The sequence below is a fragment of the Poromitra crassiceps genome, assembly GCF_964638095.1.
Source record: "Poromitra crassiceps genome assembly, chromosome: 2".
In the NCBI taxonomy this organism is placed as follows: Eukaryota; Metazoa; Chordata; class Actinopteri; order Beryciformes; family Melamphaidae; genus Poromitra; species Poromitra crassiceps.
In genome coordinates, this window is record NC_139624.1 from 74,198,034 (window position 1) to 74,220,533 (window position 22,500).

At 45.8% G+C, this 22,500-nt stretch overlaps 1 protein-coding gene across 1 annotated transcript in view; it reads left to right on the forward strand.

Moving 5' to 3' along the window:
* The window catches only part of sema5a (sema domain, seven thrombospondin repeats (type 1 and type 1-like), transmembrane domain (TM) and short cytoplasmic domain, (semaphorin) 5A), a 244,834-nt gene that overhangs the window by 130,661 nt on the left and 91,673 nt on the right, over positions 1–22,500 (forward strand). Inside the window, exons 7-11 of the mRNA XM_083655428.1 lie at positions 3,251–3,464; positions 5,538–5,823; positions 7,743–7,878; positions 14,561–14,765; positions 21,024–21,231. Of these exons, the coding sequence (XP_083511554.1) occupies positions 3,251–3,464; positions 5,538–5,823; positions 7,743–7,878; positions 14,561–14,765; positions 21,024–21,231 (1,049 nt within the window). The remainder of the gene's footprint in view (positions 1–3,250; positions 3,465–5,537; positions 5,824–7,742; positions 7,879–14,560; positions 14,766–21,023; positions 21,232–22,500) is intronic.

A 22,500-nucleotide genomic window follows, 5' to 3' on the forward strand; every position in this document is an offset into this window, starting at 1 on the left:
CATTTTTTTTTATAGTCCACACCGTATTCATATACTGTAATTGACTCCCAAAGATAGTTGTTTTAGTTTTAGTTTTTTGCTTGTTTGTTTGTTTGTTAGGGTTAGCAAGGAAGCACGGTGGGAGACGACATGTTTACGATTTGCTAGTTTCTTTTCATTTTCAGCAGGCTCTTGACACAAAGTGAGGCCAAACAAAGGGATTTGTTGCATGTTACGTTGTTTTGTTTGTCTTTCGTTTCTACTCGGAATGCTTCCAGTGCCAACAACCATTTTTCGGGATAAATGAGGTTTCAACAGAGAAACTATTTCATCCACTGTAGAATGTGACAAGTGTGCAGTCAAGTTAAATAAAGAGCAGAATTTAAAATGTCACGGTATATCCTGCTTACCTGCGAATAGAGATTGGGCCGTTGGACCTTATTGAGGAGGCAGGAGGAGGAGGAGGAGGAGGAGGAGGAGGAGGAGGATGGGAGTTTACTGTTTCGATTATATTTGTTTTTCTCCAAAAGCACTGCATCCAAAGGTCACGGGCTCATAACGACTGTTTACCGCTGTGAAAATACATATAGTTGAAATGTCATGACATTATTATAGCAGTATTTCATCAGGCGCTGTTGTATATTTACCCACTGAACGGCTGTTAATGTGAAACACTGGTTGGGCACAGCAACCGTCATGGAGTCACTCGTCGACAGATTTACTTTCAGTGGTGATGGATGAACGCAGAGGGGGAAGAATATTCTATTAGTTGAATAAGCACCGGGAGGATGCGGCGAGCGATCCGACACCTACTGAAACGTCCCTCGCGGTTGTGCGTATGTACAATAGAGTCCACCGTTACTGAGGGACACTATTGTGACTCAGTCATTCCGCGCACACTCGCACGACAGATACCGGTAGCTACTAAGAGCTAACCGCAGCAGAATATCAATGAGTGAAAGAAAATCCTGCCACTAACAGATCTCATATTTCACTTACATAGAGAATTTTTACGAGATTCTCCTTTGTAGTGGGGGGCAGTTGAAAGTTTTCTCAATGGCCACTATAGCTTCGCAGTAGCACAGTAGCGCCCAGCTGGTTCTCACAGCAGTCTGTCTATAGCCGTGAGCTGAAAGTCTCTATCAGAGCTATTCAAGTCTCAAAATCAGGCCAGTGTCGCACTCGCACAGCTGCCGGCTTTTCACCATAGAGAAGACTTTCCTGCCCCTGCCTCAATATGCAGGATGATTCAGTCTAGCCTCTCCATTTAGGCTCTTCATCGCTTTTTAAAAGACCCTATTGACCCGAAAACAGCTATCCCGGGCCTGCCTAATGAACGCCGTCAATACCCGGCTTTCATCTCAGCGCGGACAGAGCCACTCTGTTTGGGTCGGGTCGGAGCGGAGCAGAGGTGGTGGGAGTTAACGGAACCCCTTGATCCAAATCGACCGGCTCCGGGAAAACGGCAAAAAACTCGCCTGTTTCGCCCCCCCCCTCCCAACGCGTGTCCTGAATGGTGTCTGTCTGGCATCCTGTGAGGAAGTGCTGTCCACCTGTTCTTCAGCGACCCAAAATGCACACACAAGATTCAGTGTGCTGCGCGGATCTTTAGAGGATGAGACCAGTCTTCTTTGACGACGGTGGGGATGATTGCGTGAGCTTGGCATGTGATGCCAGGCTGGACGTCAAATTGTGGAATCCCTGATTGATAGAAAGTTAAATAAAAACGACTTGAATTATACTGTTGTGGAATTAAAAACATTAGATTGGTGCAAGCGTTTTAACCGTTTTTTTGTTTTTTGTTTTTATCAAGTTTTTCCCCCCATGGATTTTCTCCCCAATTGTACTTGGCCAATTCCCCCTGCTGTCCCTGGTGATAGCTCCACCCCCTCTGCCGATTTGGCGAGAGTTGTAGATGCGTCCTCCGATACATGTGCAGCCGCTTCGTCTCACCTGACAACGAGGAGTTTCACGGGCAGGATGTAGCGCATGGGAGGATCATGCTATTCCCCCCAGTTCTCCTGGCCTTCCCCCCCAAACAGGCACGACCAGAGGAGGCGCTATTGCAGCGACCAGGACTCCAACCCCACCGGCTTCCCACGCACACACACGGCCAATTCTGTCACCTCTCCACTTCCCAGACGTCCCAGCGTTTTAACGTTGTGTCATGGATTTACCCTCAGAACTTAGATTAACTTGGATAAAAGCAGAAGCCATAAATTAATCTCCCTATGCTCTGTTTGCCTTTGCGCCATAAAATATAATTACATGTTGGATATAAAAAAAATAAAAAAATAAAAATGCACTCTTGCACTAACTCCTCTTTGGTATTCAAGGCTGAGTCAGTGAGCTATGGCCTGGTTTTTTTTCTTTTTATTGCAAACAAGTGCAGTGTGTCAGGGCTAAGCTTCATGCTGTAAAGTATTTTTAAATGCGGAGAGCAGGATTTGGCCTCGTACTCAAAGGCAGAATGTGAAGGAAGAGTGCGTCTCACATTGAGCCTCTTATGAAAGCGGAGAGGCCCTCGTCAGTGATGTGGCACAGTCATGTTTTCACCACACTCGCAGATGGATGTCATGTACAGATATTAGAGACCCAACCAAGGAAACACGGTGCAGCTAGAAAGTACAGGCTACGCGCGGTTTCTTACTGTAACTTTGGACTTGGAGGCAGCTGTTGTATTTTGTGTTTATGCTGCTAATGATTCTAAATATGGCTTTTGATTCTGTTTCCCGCTGCCGAAGGTTTCTCCGCGAGTGTTTTGCAGCGCAGGACTAGATGTAAACCAAACAAAACCTAATGAGACGAAGTATTTTTGTGTCTGCGCCATTTGCATATTGGCAAAAGCAAACAACACATCACCAGACGTGTCTGCATTTTAATGTTGCCCTTTGCTAATTTTGCCCTACATTTCTTGTGTGTGTAGAAGTTTTTACACAGTGATCAGTTATTTTGAAAAAAGTAGAAACTTGAAACCTTAGCCCCCAAGTAAGTTTTGGCTTATTGTTTAACTCCGCTTGAAACCGACCATTCCTTGCACTGATACTGTATGTATAGGAGGAGGGGTATGCAATGTAAATAAAGCATGTGTCCTTTCATAATGTCTCCGAAAAGGACGTGTCTACTGAGAAGTTGACTGACTCTTATCCACCCCCATCCTTCTGTCTCATCCCTTCTTCCCATCAACTGTTTCTATCCTTTTCTCTTCTCTTCTTTTCTCCATCCTACTCTGGATCCCTTCCTCCTCTCTTCTCTCTCTGCATCGCTGCAGCTGACCAACCTGACGGAGATCCACGACCAGATCAGCGGGATGGCTCGGTGTCCCTACAACCCCCTGCACAACTCCACCGCCCTCATCACCTCCAGCGGGGAGCTGTACGCCGCCACGGCCATGGACTTCTCCGGCCGAGACCCTGCCATCTACCGCAGCCTGGGGGGGCTGCCGCCACTCCGCACGGCCCAGTACAACTCCAAGTGGCTCAACGGTAGGCTCTGGGCTCCAGATCCATTGTGTTACAGTGTATTTACGCTTACAGAAAAAAACACATGAGGTTCACATGTGTCCACATGTTTCACCACATGTGTCCACATGTGGTGAACATATCACATGTTATAACATGTGATCACATGTTTTGTGACATGTTGTAGAGCAACATGTTTTCCACATGTGGAGCACATGTGGAAAACAACATTTAGATGGGTTTCACACATTTCACATGTAAAAACGTTCCAAAACCACACACTTCCCATGGACAAAGCACATGTTTCACATGTGTTCCACATGTTCCCACATGTGAAATTCAACATGTTTTCATTATGTGATCACATGTCAAATTGCACATGTGCAAAATCACATGTGATCACATGCGGTCACACGTGATTTTTGCACATGTGAAGTTCATGTGGTTTTTCTGTAAGGGTAATGAAATAGACTGCTAGACAGAGAGTTGAAACCCCCATGAAATGGCGTCGTTACTTCATCTAGATTTGATGCATTACCTGTTCAAACAGGATGGCAATCATGCATGATTGCATGACAGGATGGGAATCATGCAGTGAGAGATCATGCAGTAAGAGATCATTCAAAAGCCTAAACCAATAGAATATGAGTCAGGGAGAGACTCATATTCTCATTTATTTGATGAGAGGGGTGTAGTAGAGGAGCAGAATTGTTAAAAAAAATCGGGTGGTTTCATTGGTTAGAAATGTATATTTAAATGCCTACAAGTGCAGCACGAGGTCGCAATTAAGGTACTACGTAAAAATAATGGGAGTTCATGCAGACTTCAAGAATTAGGTGTTAAATACAGAAAAAGCCGGCATTTAATTTGCAATAGAAAGAGTAGCAAAGTGATGACGTGATGATTTTTGGCCTGGTCCTTCTACAGCGAGGTCAGAAGGTCGGCTACACAACAGCCTCTGCAGCTGCTGGTGATCATTGTCTTGCTGAAGGATGCTGCTCGGGACATGAGAGTGTGTGTCCCTTGTTTGAAGGATGCTCTGGCTACTCCACTGTGTACACCACTGTGCTGCCCAAAGTGCTGGAGCTCTTCATCATTTTGTTTCAGCGAAGGGGATTGTTGCCAGAGTTACTAGGCAACTAGAAAATCTCTTTTTTTCTCCCAGCCTGACTTTGAGGGCTATAAAATTGTAAATACCTCTGAAATCAGTGTGAGCTTAGACCCACATGCTATCCTCCACCTGGAGCATCAGTATGGATTAAGTGGAGAACTTAAGTTGTCCAGCCTATACAGAAATATCTCAATCAGTATCTTGTCAGCAAGTGATTTTTTATCTGATTCACATTTAAGCTCAATAAAAAAAAAAAAAAAAAAAAAAGCCACCGTATACATTGCTCTGCTGCAACCTCTGGGAAAAGGTTTAATAACTAATTTAATGGTGAATTGATTTTTTTGTGTGTATTACCCCTATATCTCTACTCGCACTGCCCTCTGACGGTGCAGAGAACAGGAGTGAAGCAGGGAGCGGGAGGAGGGGAAAGAAACGCTCTTTCATTTAAAAGTGAATTAAATCACTGCCAGTGAGAATAAAGTGTGCGCTTTTGATCCAATAATGTCCTACATAAAGATGAATGTCTTAGCAGTGACAGTGTCGTGGGGGTTGCGTGCTTCAGATAGGGTGAGAGCTTAACAGTGTTACACTACAGCTGTTTTCGGTCATTTCTCATCCTAACCTTCAGATTTTGGGAGATGAAAAATGAGTTTTCTTATTACAACACAACGTCGTTAATAACATGGCCTACAGCTATTAATCCTGATCACCTGCTGCTGTGTGGGGGCTACACACCCACACCTACTGCGAGTCAATCAGTCATAGCACATAGACATACTCATACTCTTTCTATTACTCCTACCACCTTAACTTATTCTTTCTGGTTTTCTTCTCCTCTCTGCACACCCGCCCATCTCTCTCTTTTTGCTGTCTTCAACTTTTCTCTGTATCTCCGCCTTCTCTTTGTGGTTTCTCATCTACCCGCCTCTCATCTTCCCCCCCCCCACCCATCCCCCACCACACACTTTCTCCCTTTCATCTCTCAGAACCGAACTTCGTCTCCTCCTACGATATCGGCAACTTCACCTACTTCTTCTTCCGGGAGAACGCGGTGGAGCACGACTGCGGCCGGACGGTGTTCTCCCGCGCCGGCCGCGTCTGCAAGAACGACATCGGCGGCCGCTTCCTCCTGGAGGACACGTGGACCACCTTCATGAAGGCCAGGCTGAACTGCTCCAGGCCAGGAGAGATCCCCTTCAACTACAACGAGCTGCAGGGCACTTTCTACCTGCCTGAGCTGGAGATGCTGTACGGCATCTTCACAACCAACGTGTGAGTGACGTGCCGTTTTTCCTATTCAAACTATACATACAGTACTGTACGAGAACACCATTGAAATGTAACAACTAAAGTGCGTTATACATATCAAATGAATATACATACTTCCTGAATGTAGAGGGTAGAGGGAGTTCATCAGAAAACACATCCACAAGAGTCTTTATGCTACGTCATTTTGTCCAACAAATGCCTTTCTATGGCTATTTAATTTCACATTATTTGGCAATTATTGGAGGAATTCCTACTATGTTTCTACCTCACGTGAACATGTTTTTTTTTTTTAGTTTTCATTCAGCATTTCTAATTTGCTGTATCATAATTTGCATAAAACTACAGTGGTTGGATGGAAATCCAGCTATTGTGAATAATCGGATTAAACTCAAAATTTGATTAAAATGTTTACATGGTTCAAAGTAATGCAATTTCAGCCTACGACGCGGCTTTGCATGGATTTATGTGATAGTCAGTTTCATTTACTCAGTGAAGGATGTAACACAATGAGATGGCAGCCGGCGGCCATATTGATATCAGATGAAAAACACCCAAACATTTCATCAGATCTTTTTTTATTTTTTTATTCTTTGTTGTTCTTGATGTGTCTACATAATACCGTCATATATTATTCACAGCCTTAGCTTAAAGCAAAAGTCGCAGCACGCTTCCTTTCCCGCCTTGTCACTCGTGTAAACAAACATAGCGACACTTAATCGTCAGGGTCAACTTGTTATGTGAACTTTTTGACACGCGCAAACAGAGTGACATATGGTGTTTATGAAGAGGAAAACAAATGGAAAGCATGACTGTCTTTTAACGCCCGACAACAGGTGTTGTGCTTCGTCGCATTTCGACCTTAGAAACCCCTACATGACAGACGCTATACTGTAGGATCTTGCTTTTTATCAGGCTGAGATTGGATATTTTATAGTTATTATTAGTGAGAATGTTGATGTATCCAGTGATGCAAATAGTTGTGCAACTCATTCCAGCGACCGACTCACAATGAAATCACATAAAAGCAGCTTATTGAGACACGCTATAATGTGTAGGGGAGCTGATACAAAGAGATGGGATGCAAACGAAAATGCTATCTATTATATTATATTCTCACAAACACAGCTTTCCCTCTCTCTCTCTCTCTCTCTCTCTCTCTCTCTCTCTCTCTCTCTCTGTGTCTCTCCATCATTCTCTCTTCTCTCTCAAACACACACACACACACACACACACTCACACAAACAGACACACGTGCACACACACTCACGCACCACCATTATTAAAAGCTGAGTAATCTATTCTTTATGGTCGATGCCTTCACAGTGCTGAAAAAGAACTCTTTTGAAGGGTATTGGAAGCGTTTCCCCCTGCAGGCAGGGAGTTTAATGAACAGCTGCATTGGATTATAATTCACAGTTTGAGTGGAGCGTTAATACTCTCATTCGTTATTTTCTCTTCGGAGGGAGGACACCGGTCCGCTACTTGAGGGGAAATGACAGCTTGGAAAAGTCAAAGCTGTATTTCAGGCTGGAGATCGGAGCAGTTAAGTCAGACGACTGAAACAGCTTAATTGTGTCGCGTATCCGGATTTATAATCCGGTAATGACGATCACTTACAATGCCGTCTGTCTGTGTGTCGGCCCTGTGTGTTTGAAACTTGACTTGGATTGTTGGCTGAGAGCAGTTATTTAGTTATAGAGGTCAGCTTGGCGACAATCAACAACATCTAAACAGTGAGTGCTCTGGTTACTACTGTCTGTGCCTCTGTGCCCTATTTGAAATCACTCTCTTCTTTTCTTTTCCTTCCATTTCTCCCACTCATCCATCATCCTCTCCACCCTTCACTCCATCCTCTCTCCCCCCTCTCTTTGGTCTGTCTCTTTTTCCTCCTTTGTTTTTTTCTCCCTCTTTCTGACTTGCAGCAACAGCATCGCCGCGTCTGCAGTGTGCGCCTTCAACCTCAGTGCCATAACGCAGGTTTTCAACGGGCCCTTCAAATACCAAGAGAATTCGCGCTCCGCCTGGTTGCCCTACCCCAACCCCAACCCGGACTTCCAGGTACCCCCACCTCCCACTTCCTTTATTTCCCCACAAGTTGAACTGCTTAGACACACCCGAAACAAAGTGAAAACGGGTTCCGTATATATGACAATGTGAAAAGTGTGCAAGCGGTATAGCATGTGTTGTTTAGGGTGCGTGTGTGTGTGTGCGTGTGCGTGTGTGTCTGTCTGTGTCTGTGTGTGTCTGTGTGTGTGTGTGCGTGCGTACGTGCGTACGTGCGCGCGCGTGTGCGTGTGTGCCTGTGTGCATCTGTGTGCCTGTGTGTGTGTGTCTTCATTAATTAAAGGGTGTACTTTCTGGTGAGCGTCAGCCTCACATTAATTCTCTATCTCTTTCGGTCTCTTCTCTCTGATCGTGAACGTAAACATTACGACCGCTCGTTATGAAATCCAATATTCAAACAATGACACAAAGTTTCATTAGGATGTCCCATATCCCCATTCTATAGGCTGTCTTCCTTCATAATAAACATCGCCTGCTGTCTCGCTCAAGTGGCACTTCATGTTCGTATACTCCTTACTACCCCAACCCCAAAGGGGCAAACAAAGGAATATATCGGGGGGGCGGCGCCATATACCGAAGTGCGGCGCTGCCGACGGCACAGAGGGGGGACGTTTTATTCACAGAAGAGCTGGCTCTCAGTTGGAGCAGGCTTAAGCAGATAGCGAGCGAGCTAATCCACACAGCACGCCAAGAGGGAATAGAATCCCCTCTGAGGTGTGGCTGCCAATGGGGGTTGACACACGCCTCCTTTTCCACACATGTTCCCTATCAGAGAGCCTCCATCGCGCTTCTGCCAACCCAGCGGATGCGTCAACATGCACACACGCTCTGTATCCACAACGATATGCAGGCAGAAAGCGCTCATGCAGAAAAGTGCTAGCTATATCAGTTTATTGAAATGACACGCGTGCACACAACCATGCGTCTGTGACACATATGTGATACTGTATAGGGGGGGCCGCTCGCCGCTCTCACGCGTCCACATACCTATGTCAGCACCTCACTTCCCAGTTGAGTGAAAATCACTCACCTTCACGAAAAGCCAATTTCCCCCCTATCTGCTCAAAGCTGACCACAGATCCGTGCCTGTTCAGCACACGTGTAGGCCTGTTCAGCATACTGTAGGTATATACTGCAGTGGGATTTATACCTGCTGTAGGCTTTTATAGGGGGCTATGTTCCACACGGATAAACCAGGATCTGCTCGTCCTCTCTCCACCTCAGCTCGGGCAGCAGGGCGGCTAGCTGCTCCTCACGCGCTGGACCGCAGCACACTTTATCTAGCTTTCACTGACATCTTCATCAAGCATTTGTCAATGTTGGAGGATTAGATTTACGAGCGCAGGATTTATGCTCTGCCCGTTTATCCAGACCATGGCGCGCATGCACGCACGCACGCACGCACGCACACACACACACACACACACACATGCACGCACACGCACGCATGCATGCACACACACACACACACACACACACACACACACATGCACGCACACACACGCACGCACACACACACACACACACACACACACACACACACACACACACACACACACACACACACACCAGGAAGCTTGCATCCCATAAAAGCTGCCAGCAAACGTACATAATGTACACAAATGCGCCCACACACACATAGAGAGCTATTGATTTCTGCCAAATAGGGATAATTATGACTGTGAACTCATCATTCAACGCACACCGGCCATTGATTGAGAGTTTAATTCCCTGTCTGTCTGGAGAGAAAATCCCCCCCATTCATTGAGAGCGTACGGACTGATCCCACTGGCTTTATGTAGGCTATGAGTCATGTTCGCTGAGCATTAAGAGCTAATACTGTCACTGTGTTCTATAGGCTTTCTGTCACAAGCTAATTGCTTACTGTAAAAAGGCACTCGTAGTTAAGCTCTATATGTAGGGAGATATGTTGATTTAAACCATATTTCAAGTGCAGCTGAGATGTGTCAATAGCTTGTGCTTTCCTGGTCAATAGAGAGGCAAAGTGGAACGTCACTTCCTGCTTCAGCACTGTACCAGAGATTTTCATCCGCCATTTATTTTCCCATAGACATTTCGTAAAATGCGTATAAAATAGTTGTACCTCGACGAAGTACAACTATTACTACTAACCAAACGGTTCAGCTAACGCTATAATCGGGAGAGACCATAGAACATTTCACTCGGACCAAAACTTAAAAAAACAACATCGAAAAAATATTTTCTACCCTTGTACCCCACTAGTCCATCTGATGGATATTTCCTACAGTCGCGTATGGGCCGTTTCGACATTCTTGGAGTAAATGGTCTGAAATTAAGGCTAGGTATTTTTTGGGGGGTATTTGACAAAAATCAATCATATCTATCATCTTTCTACCATCCTAAGACCTTGTTTTAAAAGTACACCTCAATTTACCATTAGTCCATCAGATGGACCCATTGACTTCCATTATAAACACTCTATTGGTACACCCAGCAAATTTTTACAAAATTAATTTATTTCATTTGTTTCAGCGGGCATCCTGGACCAAATACCTTGAAATTTGACCTTAATATCTAACCTTGGAGTTGGTAGAAAATTTGGGGGAGTTACATGGTCTCAAAGTCCATTGCATAGTTGTCCCATTGGTTTCAATGTTAATTTTGCACAACAACAAAAACAAAAATGGACTCCCAGCTAATTATTCAAAAAATCATTATTTCCTTGATGTTACACATCTCACCTTGACTCAAGCGGTTAAAATTGTAGTTTCTACTGTGTTTGGCTATTTCCTCATATTCCCCCAGTTTTGGCATAGCAATCAATTCCATAGTTTACATGAAATGTAAAAAAAACTGATTCCTATGCCAAAGATGGGAAAATATTAGAAAACTGAATTTGACAGTCCACACTACTGATTTGAAGCCTTTAGACCAGGATGGATGCTGGACTAAAGCTCATTTGTGTGTTTTGGGGAAAATGGCTTGTAGTCCAAAACATGCGCTTTTTGGATTTTTGGCTCAAAATATGAAAAATATTATTTTTTAGAAAAAATCACAAAAAATATGAAAACCCACTGATGATGTCACAATGTCTGTGAAATCATCAGTAATGTCATCAGTGACATATTATTGACCAAAATCATCTTATGACATCACTGATGATGTCATAGGCTAGTGATGTCATAGGTATTGTGACATCATTCCTGCCAATCTTTGACACTAGGCATCTTGCAGTGGTGACTTTTGTAAAACACCCCAACCTGCCCATAATATCAGACCCAAATCCAGTTTGACTTTATGGGAAGGAGAAAAAAATCACTTTTTGTCTTTTTTCTGTAGTTTTAAATTTTTACTGTACTTACTGTACACTGGCATTTGAGGGGTTAAAATTCGAATAGGTATGAAATGTTGGTATGAGGTATTAGAGATGAAGTTACTAATGAATTATAAACAATAAAAAAATAAAAAAATAAAAATGTATATTCATAAATGAATACATTATAAATATGACGGTCCATCAGATGGACTAATGGTAAATTGAGGATTATTCATAATTGGGGTACAAGGGTTAAACCCGCATTTTTTTTACATTTTGGTCCCAGTGAAATGTTATGCGATCTCTCCTGTTTCTAAATATATCTGAACCGTTTGGTTTGAACCAGTAAAACTATTTTTATAAGCATTTTACGAAATGTGTATGGGAAAATAAATGGCGGATGAAAATCTCTGGTACAGTGCTGAAGCAGGAAGTAGGCGGTCACTTTGCCTCTCTATATGATGCCTTTGTTATTGTTACACATTTTTTCCAACCATATGTGTGATTACAATGACACGCAAAACTGACAATTTGATAGATACTATATATTCAAATCTTGCATAATTGGGTGCTGAAATGTTATGTACTGTAACCTGCAAGCAGGTTTTGCAAGAACATATTTTTCTTCCCAGAAGCACCTTCCCTCGGTGGTGCTGCTTGGCATCATCAGCCTGGCAGAGCGCAATGCGCTGATGATGAGACAGACAGCTGAGTGTCAGCTGGGGCCCCCCAGCCAAATGATGCTTCTGTCCCTCACCTTGACTCCAGCGGGGAAGTCACATTAATCAATCATATTCACGGGGTGTCACAGCCCCCCTCCTCTCCTCGCCACTGAGCCTGCCTCGCACCGTCGCAGGGCGCGCACCAACCGTGCCGACGCTGAAGCGCGGCTTTGGGATTCACGCACATTCACAGCATGAAGGACACAAACCCCATAAGGAAAAACCTCATACATATGTTATTATATAGCCTCACACACCAAGCTACACATTTTCATCATAAGCACAGAGGCCCAGGCCACACACACAGGCGCACACACAGGCACACACACACACACACACACACACAGTCGCACACACATACAGGCACACACACACACAGGCGCACACACAGACAGGCACACACACAGGCACACACACACAGGCACACACACACAGGCACACACACACAGTGGCACACACATACAGGCACACACACACACAGGCGCACACACAGACAGGCACACACACAGGCACACACACACAGGCACACACACACAGGCACACACACACACACACACACACACACACACACACACACACACAGTCGCACACACACACAGTCACACACACAGGCGCACACACAGTCACACACACACACACACACACACACACACACACACACACACAGGCGCACACACACACAGGGACACACACACACAGTGTTGCATTTCCCTGTCCTTCGGGGCTTTAATTCCCCATCTCCCGGTGTGGCGAGGGCACTGATCCGCTAAGCATCCCGGGGAAACCCTCCATGAATCTCGTCTGTCAGCTGTTGATTCATATAAAGTGTCTGAGCCGTCGCTAGCTGCTCAACGCTAACCTATTCTCATCCAAGGTCCCCGTCTCAGTCCTGGAGCCATCACACTTTATAGTGAGGCCATGCATGGTTAGCCTGTGTTGAACCCATACAGTGCTTCTCTGCTTGAAAAGACGTAAAAAACAGAGCCAATCATTTGGTTTGCTGTAATTGTCGAGCACAATATATTTTTGTTCCCTCCTCTCAGTGTCTTAAAGTAGACCTATACTTTTGTGGATGGGGCCCCGGAACCACAATCGCAATCCCAGCCTGGGACCCCTTTTTCCTCCACAAGGACATGCTGGTTAGCTGTCTTCATCCAGCCCAGCTCCCTCAATTGCAGGAGCGAGCGTGAAGCAATTGAAGGAAAACATGGGAGATGACAGCAGATCTGTATCACTTTACTGCTCACCTTGGTGATGAAGGCTATATCCAATTCACCTTGGTGGAAACTGGAAATAAGGCCCTACTAAAGCTATTCTGAACATGCTCAACCAAATCTAATTTATTCCCTGGCATTAATTTTAGTATTATGCTGACAGTGGCACCGCGTGATAATGTTGGCTGGTGGTGTATATTATATACAGTAGTATGATTATATGTTGTTCAGCATAATTGGAACCTCCACAATTGGTATGTGATTTTTCAAAATGGGAAAAAAAACATCTCATCTCGACAACTTCATTATTTTTAAGTGATTGCAATACGAGGGATCAGCGTGACGTCACAACAAATCACCGCAAAACACCTGGAACCGCAGCAGTTAATAGTATGAGTTGTGCCAAACAAACGTTAATATCTCAAAAACTATACACCACATCGCTTATATTTTGACATTCTGAGTGAGAGCAGAATTCGCTAAAGAGTTTGATGTATAATATATTATTAAAGTTGTGTGAACTGTCACAGTTGTTCAATTGTACACCGCACTGCTGGGGCTAGAGAGAGCACTGGTTTGTTTACCAAAATGCTGCTCGGCTGATCCCTCGTATAAAAAAAAGTAATTTAAACTAAACTAAAGAAATAAACACTGAATTTTTTAACGTCGCCTAAAACTATGAACCACATATAAACTATTACATCCTCCAGTAACCCAATAATATAAACATTTATGTCCACAGTCTAAGCTTTCGAGCAAGCGTAAAACATTCACCTTGTGTAAATGTCTAACATAGCGCATAATATTCCACATTGTAGCCATGATGCTGTGGCATTGAATCTACCGCGGCAGCAAAATGTTTTGTTCCAAAATGCTTGAAGCCATGATCATCTGTGAGGATGGAATTCTCCTGGTGTTACAGGAGACTTTTATTATTGCATCTGAGTTGCTTAGTCTTGGGTGCTTAATGTTGATACTATCATTTTTCACTGTATAGTCCTTTGTTTGAATCATACGGTTGCATTTAGAGATTTTTTTTTCTGTAATATGATGAATCAGAATAATGAAGCTCCAAAGACGAAAACCTGAAAGTAAATTTTATTTTCAAATAAATTATGAATAATAAAGAAATATTACACAGAGCACCAATGGAACTTACCAGCAATATATATGCATATGAGGGGGGGGGGGAATCTAATAAACGAGATAACAACTGGCTCAGTCAGACACATTCATTCTGCTTCCGTCAGCCTCACCAAAGCTGAAGGTTGTGAGGATAGAAGCCGTCTGAACGAGATGACAATTGACTTTTACGCCTCATTCGTTCCATCATTGGATCTGGTCTGTCCTCCTCCATCTCTGGTGGCACCTCAGAGGCACCAAACGATTGACTCGGCCGTTTTAGTCAGTCAATCCTTTCCCCATCTTCTGCGTCTCCACAGTGTGGCACCATCGACTACGGCTCCTACGTCAACCTGACCGAGAGGAACCTGCAGGACGCCCAGAAGTTCCTGCTGATGCACGAGGTGGTCCAACCCGTGGTTCCCGTGCCCTACTTCATGGAGGACAACGTCCGCTTCACCCATGTGGCCGTGGATGTGGTGCAGGGCAAAGACATGCTGTTCCACATCATCTACCTGGCCACCGGTGGGTTCCATTGGCACTCTGTGTGTGTGTGTGCGTGTGTGCGTGTGTGTGTGTGTGTGTGTGTGTGTGTGCGTGTGTGTGTGTGCGTGCGTGCGTGTGTGCGTGCGTGCGTGTGTGTGTGTGTGTGTGTTTGCGAAAGCTTGTGCGTGTTTGCACTTTCAGAGCAAATGTACATGTGTTTACAGTATGTTTACAGTTTACAATCGCTGTCTCTTTTTGCATCCTTTGGAGTTTATGTTTTTTTTTATGGTTGTATGTTTTTTGATGCTTGTGGCTGTGTGACGTCTTCAGCCCTTCAGCTGCACTCTGTCTGTCTGTGTGACGTCTTCAGCCCTTCAGCTGCACTCTGTCTGTCTGCACACAAGGAAAAACAGACCAGCAAGAAGAAGAAGAATGAAGGCAACACTGTAGCTGTCGAGCAGCACATCAAAGCTTCTGACATGAATGTGATCGCTCGTTACTGCCATGTGTCCGCCATATGCACTGACAGTGCGTTTAACACACACACACACACACACACACACACACACACACACACACACACACACACACACACACACACACAGAGCACCACATAGATACACAGACTGCCACAACACACACCACACAGTGTAACACACACACACACACACACACACACACACACACAGAGCAGCACATAGATACACAGACTGTCACAACACACACCACACAGCGTAACACACACACACACACACACACACACAGAGCAGCACAGATACACAGACTGCAACAACACACACCACACAGTGTAACACACACACACAGAGCAGCACATAGTGACACAGACTGCCACAACACACACCACACAGTGTAACACACACACACACACACACACACACACACACACACACACACACACACACACACACACACACACACACACAGCAGCACATAGTGACACAGACTGCCACAACACACACCACACAGTGTAACACACACACACACACACACACACACACACACACACACACACACACAGAGCAGCACATAGTGACACAGACTGCCACAACACACACCACACAGCGTAACACACACACACACACAGAGCAGCACATCAGAGTCCTGTGCGGGTCTGATTTTCAAGACCCGGTTCCGCCCAGCCCCGCGACGTGCAGTACCGACCCCGCCCCGCGAACCCGCTCATATGATCAATCAGTACCGCAACCCACCCCGCCCCGCAGACATGAGACCCGCGCCCCACTCCGCTTCCGCATATATCATTTTTTTTTAAGTGAACACAACCAAAGTAACTGCGATCGTTTCACAATTCACACAGGAAGCGAATAGCGGTCTTTTCTGGCTGAGTCACTGACGAGAGCCAACAACGGTGGTCGGTGCAGTCGGACTCGGCACGCATTGCATAACGTTATTTACAATTAAGCACATTGACGGTGTTTTGTCACTGGTGCCAGTGCCAGCAGGCCAGCCAGCAGCTAAAGGAAACATGCTAGCCTTGCTGGCGCTAGCTGTCATGCAATGCAACAAGCTAGCTAGCATAGGTCTAGGTCATTTCTGTTTATACCTGACTGGAGCGAGGGAGAGCTGACCCGGAAGGAAAGGACCAGCGGAAATGATTGAGGTCAATTTGTCAGGTCAGACTCAGACAAAACATGAAGTTACACACTGACTGAATTATTATCGTTATATAAAAAGTAAATAAAAATACATATATTATACAACACCCGCGACCCGGGCCGCATGTTGTTTATTCTACCCAGATCCGAACCCGCAAATAAAATGAAGACAAAATAACACCCACCCCCCGCATTTTTTTGCGGGTACCCGGCGGGGCCCCGCGGAACCCCGACCCGGTGCAGGACTCTGCAGCACATACAGTATATACACAGACTGTCACAACACACACCACACAGCGTAACACACACACACAGAGCAGCACATAGTGACACAGACTGCCACAACACACAGCACACAGTTTAACACACACACACACACACACACACACACACACACACACAGAGCAGCACATAGATACACAGACTGTCACAACACACACCACACAGCGTAACACACACACACACACACACACACACACACACAGAGCAGCACATAGTGACACAGACTGCCACAACACACATCACACAGCGTAACACACACACAGAGCAGCACATAGATACACAGACTGCAACAACACACACCACACAGTGTAACACACACACACACACAGAGCAGCACATAGATACACAGACTGCCACAACACACACCACACAGTGTAACACACACACACACACACACACACACACACACACACACACACACACACACAGAGCAGCAAATAGTGACACAGACTGCCACAACACACACCACACAGCGTAACACACACACACACACACACACACACACACACACACACACACACACACAGAGCAGCACATACTGACACAGACTGCCACAACACACACCACACAGTGTAACACACACACACACACACACACACACACACACACACACACACACACACACACACACAGAGCAGCACATACTGACACAGACTGCCACAACACACACCACACAGTGTAACACACACACACACACACACACACACACACACACACACACACACACAGAGCAGCACATACTGACACAGACTGCCACAACACACACCACACAGTGTAACACACACAGAGAGCAGCACATCGTGACACAGACTGCCACAACACACACCACACAGTGTAACACACACACACACACACACACACACACACACACACACACACACACACACACACACACACACACACACACACACACACACACACACAGAGCAGCACATAGTGACACAGACTGCCACAACACACACCACACAGTGTAATACACACACACAGAGCAGCACATAGATACACAGACAGCTGTAACACACATGGCAGATCGCACCACATACAGTCACCCAGAGATTGTGAACGCCATGAAATTGCAAACAGCCATCTGTCAAACGTAGACAGGCGGGTAATGAATAACACACACACACACATACACTGCCAAACACTAGTTACAGAGAAGACAGCTCTGGTTTAACTGTTACAGTAACACAGGCCCTGTCTGAACTGCATGCTGATCGCAGGACTGTTTGATCCTACTGGATTTAAAATGGTCGGTCTGTAACGCAAACTTGGCCGAGCACAGAAAGCAGCATGGAGACGTGAGACAGACGTCAGCCTCTGGGCGCCGTCTGCACAGTTTGAGTGTAATGAGTCGGAATTGCCTCGTAGCATCGTACAGTTATTACGCTTGGATCGTGCACGGAACGGAACAGAATTTGGACGTGGCGATCAGCGACTTCGCTGTGCTCAAGTATTACCGGGCCTCCTGGGTGATGTCAACATGCTCTTACTGTTGTAGCATCGCTGTTATTTCAGGATATCTCTCACACAATTACACAAACGGGCACATGTGCACGCACACACACACAGATACAGACACACACACACACACACACACACACACACACACACAGATACACACATCTGTTCCAGATCAGCAGCGCCGCGCTTGGCGTCTGGCTAAAACAACCCCCCTCTCATTGTTTGCACGGTGCTGTGATCAATGCAGTGTTGGAGGGGAGCTGCCCACAGTGAGAGCTCCCTGGACGCTAACCAGACGTTAATGAAAACATCTGAAACAATGCCAAGGCCATTAGCGCCGGCTGGCGCACATCGCTAATCACACGCTATTAACGCTTAATTTGCTCCCTGCTGATTGGAGCCATCACGTGGAACCTGAGAGCTTCACCTGAGGTCCAAAGATGTCAAGGCGGCGTCGTGGCCGAGCGTTCTCCAGAATGCCTTTCACACATGGACCGCAGATGATTTCGCCCAAAGCGCTCGCTTTAAACTCAGCCCTCATTAAGAGTTTCACCCTCCAACAGCAGCATTTGAGTCTTGCAGTTGACTGGTTGAATGAAGTCAGTTAGAGATGTTTGGCCTACGCTGCAATTTTTTTTCCAAAACTTCCTGGCATCACCAAAATACCAAATCTCTACCCAGTCCCGTCTCACCGCAGGCACCTCAGAGTATGTAGATATTCTCACCGCAGGCACCTCAGAGTATGTAGATATTCTCATCACGGGCACCTCAGAGTATGTAGATATTCTCATCACAGGCACCTCAGAGTATGTAGATATTCTCACCGCAGGCACCTCAGAGTATGTAGATATTCTCATCACAGGCACCTCAGAGTATGTAGATATTCTCATCACAGGGACCTCAGAGTATGTAGATATTCTCACCGCAGGCACCTCAGAGTATGTAGATATTCTCATCACAGGCACCTCAGAATATGTAGATATTCTCATCACAGGCACCTCAGAGTATGTAGATATTCTCACCGCAGGCACCTCAGAGTATGTAGATATTCTCATCACAGGCACCTCAGAGTATGTAGATATTCTCATCGCAGGCACCTCAGAGTATGTAGATATTCTCATCGCAGGCACCTCAGAGTATGTAGATATTCTCATCGCAGGCACCTCAGAGTATGTAGATATTCTTTCACCCCGAAAGGAGTGTCAAATATGCCGTAAGAAAAATCCACTTGAGGCCCTTAACTTTCTCATTTACCACCTTATAACTATGTATTAGCAAGTCACCCTTGTCCCCTTGCCATCACAGTGCACCTAATTACTTCTTCTCCACCCCGGGGACTACATGTATAATTAATGATGTTTGTTTAAGTTCCATCCCTAAATGAAAATCCCCAACTTCATCTCGCGGGGGCCTTCCCTCCCTCGCATGAAATAAAGGCCACAGAGAGGTCAGGAGGTATTCAGAATGACATGGGATTTAGAAAGTCTCCACTCTTACACAACTACAAAGCCATTTCTCTTGGAACGAGCATCATCGTGTGTAAGAAAAGTAGGCCAAAAATTCATGTATTCATGTGCCATACCAAATCCCCTGGTTGCGTGTGCAGCGCTGCATGTTGATGGCACAACCAACCTTGGCAGAGCAGCAGCCAGCAGTCCTCCTGACAGTCCTCCTCCTGACAGGCTTATTGCTGAGCCTGGCTATTAGAGAGTGATTGTTGTTGTGGTGGTGGTTCATACCGAGTTCACGTCAGCTTGTGTTGTGCTCATCCAGGATATATATTTACCTGTCGTTTCTATTTCTCCTCTACATCTACATCCCTATAGGCCCCTCAATCTCCCCCCTCTCCCTTATTTCTAACATCACCTCTCCCTATATATACTGTAGTCCCTGTGTACCTCTCCTTCCATCTTCCAACATTGAAGTTATCTTTTCTCTTGCATGCTGCCAACCCTCCTTTCTCCACCTCAGTGATTCTCTCAACCCTTTTCCTATCAAGGACCCCTGATTTAGTCCACATTAGAGCCATGGACCCCCACTTGATGAGTCTTTCGGACCCAAATATGAGAATATTTTTTATTGTTAGATATGATTTTGCCCATATTCCCATGACTATCTGTATTGTAGGTAGAGAGATAACAGAGACACTATGATCAAAATAGTTATTCTTTGACATTCTCTGTTGTGTTCACTTCTTGTAAATGAAATAATGGAGAATTTTAACAAATTCATCAATTTTCTGGGGACCCCCCCATGGAACCCTGGTGGTCGCCGGACCCCATGTTGAGAACCACTGCTGTATAGAGACACTGCGGAGCGCATCATCATTCAGAAACCACTTACAAAATGGGGGAAAACAGAAACCACCCTCCAATCCTGGCATTCTCCTATGTCGCGTGCATGGTCGCATCCACATTTTTCTTTTCGCCAATTCTCAATGGCTTCCTTGTTTTGCTCAGGAGTACAAAAAAACTTTAACTGGTGATTTTTTACATTTGTTGTCTGTGCAGCCACACCACACAACAGCTTTTAGCTATGTCAAGGAAAATGACGCTGGTGTATGGAAGTGAACGGAGAGCTTCCCCCGTGATGGGCATGGCCTATTTCATGCAGTGTCTCTATGTCATGTGTTGCACACCAAGATCATATATACGGAAGGTGAACACTCCAACTTACTTCCTTGACAGCTTCCTTGTTTTGCTTGGGAGTACAAAAAAACTTTAATTGGCTTTTTTTTTTTTTTTACATTTGTTGTGTGCGCAGCCCACCACACAACAGCTTTTAGCTATGTTTAATTCAAGGAAAATGACGCTGGTCTATGGAAGTGAATGGGGAGCTTTCCCCCGTGATGGGTGTGGCCTATTTCATGCAGTACTTGACCGAGTCCTCTCTCTCTCTCCCCCCTTGTCTCTTCTAGACTACGGTACTATCCGGAAGGTGCTCTCCCCTCTCAATCAGTCCCTGGGGAGCTGCCTGCTGGAGGAGATCGAGCTGTTCCCGCTCAGGAAGAGGCAGCCCATCCGTAGCCTGCTGATCCTGCACAGCCGCAGTGAGCTGTACGTGGGGGTCCGAGACCAGGTCATCAAGATCCCACTCATGAGATGCAGCTACCACAAGACCAGAGAGTGAGTGCAATGCATGCACAAACACACACACACACACACACACACACACACACACACACACACACACACGACACGAGTGCATCATTCATCTCAATGGGAGCTGTCAAAAGTAAACATTCACACAAAGGAGTTTTCCAGACTCTCCCTCTCACAAGTTTCCTCTTTATCTGTGAGGGCCAGACCTGCGTGTTGGTGAGGGGCCCTCATTGAGATTTAAGTCCCTGTAAATCAGCTTTTGTCCGGGCCACTCGAGGTGCCCGCAGCGCTGCTCTGTCTCTCTCTCTCTTTCTCTGTCTCGCGTCATGCTCTCCCACTGTCATTGAAGCTCACACACACACACACACACACACACACACACACACGGACGGACGGACGGACGGACGGATGGACACACGCGCTTCCTCCCTCCCATGCGGCTCTCCACTCAGCTGCGCGCGCTCGTGTTAATCAGCCGTATGGAGTTTCTGTCCGTCTGAACGGCGCTCCGTCAAGGCATAAATATATTGGCAAAGAAAACACGAGACGCAGGGCCGAGTGCCAAGACTCAACGCAAGATTGGGATCTCATCCATCATCCCATATAGAAAGGAATCACACCTGCGTTGCTTCTCGCACATGATGAGACCTTATTGGAAACCACTGGAGAAGTAAGGCTTGATAGCACACCTGTGGCCATGTGATTTATTCTGGAGCCATTCAGCCACTTTATTGCCTCAATCGCCCCCCCCCCCCCTTTTTTTTCCTTTTGTTTCTATGTTGAGTACAAGACAAGAGAAACACACACACACACACACACACACACACACACACACACACACACACACAGACAGTGAGAGTTGCAGAGTTCATCACAGACATTATCTTAAAGTTCTCCCTCCACTCAAATATATCTTTCTTCCTGTTCCTACTGTTGGCTGTTTGATTTTCTTCGTGCAGAATGATGTCTCTGTGCAGATTTAGCCCATTTTTATCCCCCATTAGTGCAAAATTTTAATTTATTTATCCTGGTTGCTGCTCCACCCTCTGGCGATCTGGGGAGAGCCGAAACTGGCTCCATGCTTCCTCCGAGACATGGGCAGTAGCCAGCCGCTTCTTTTCACCTGACAGGGGAAGCTTCACCGGTAGGACATAGCACGTGGGAGGATCACGCTATTCCAACCAGTTCCCCTCCCTCCGAACAGGCACCCCTAACAACCAGAGGAGGCACCACTTCAGCGACCAGGATATTGCACGTTTTGGTGAGGGGTTCCTATATGAAGGAACCCGCCAG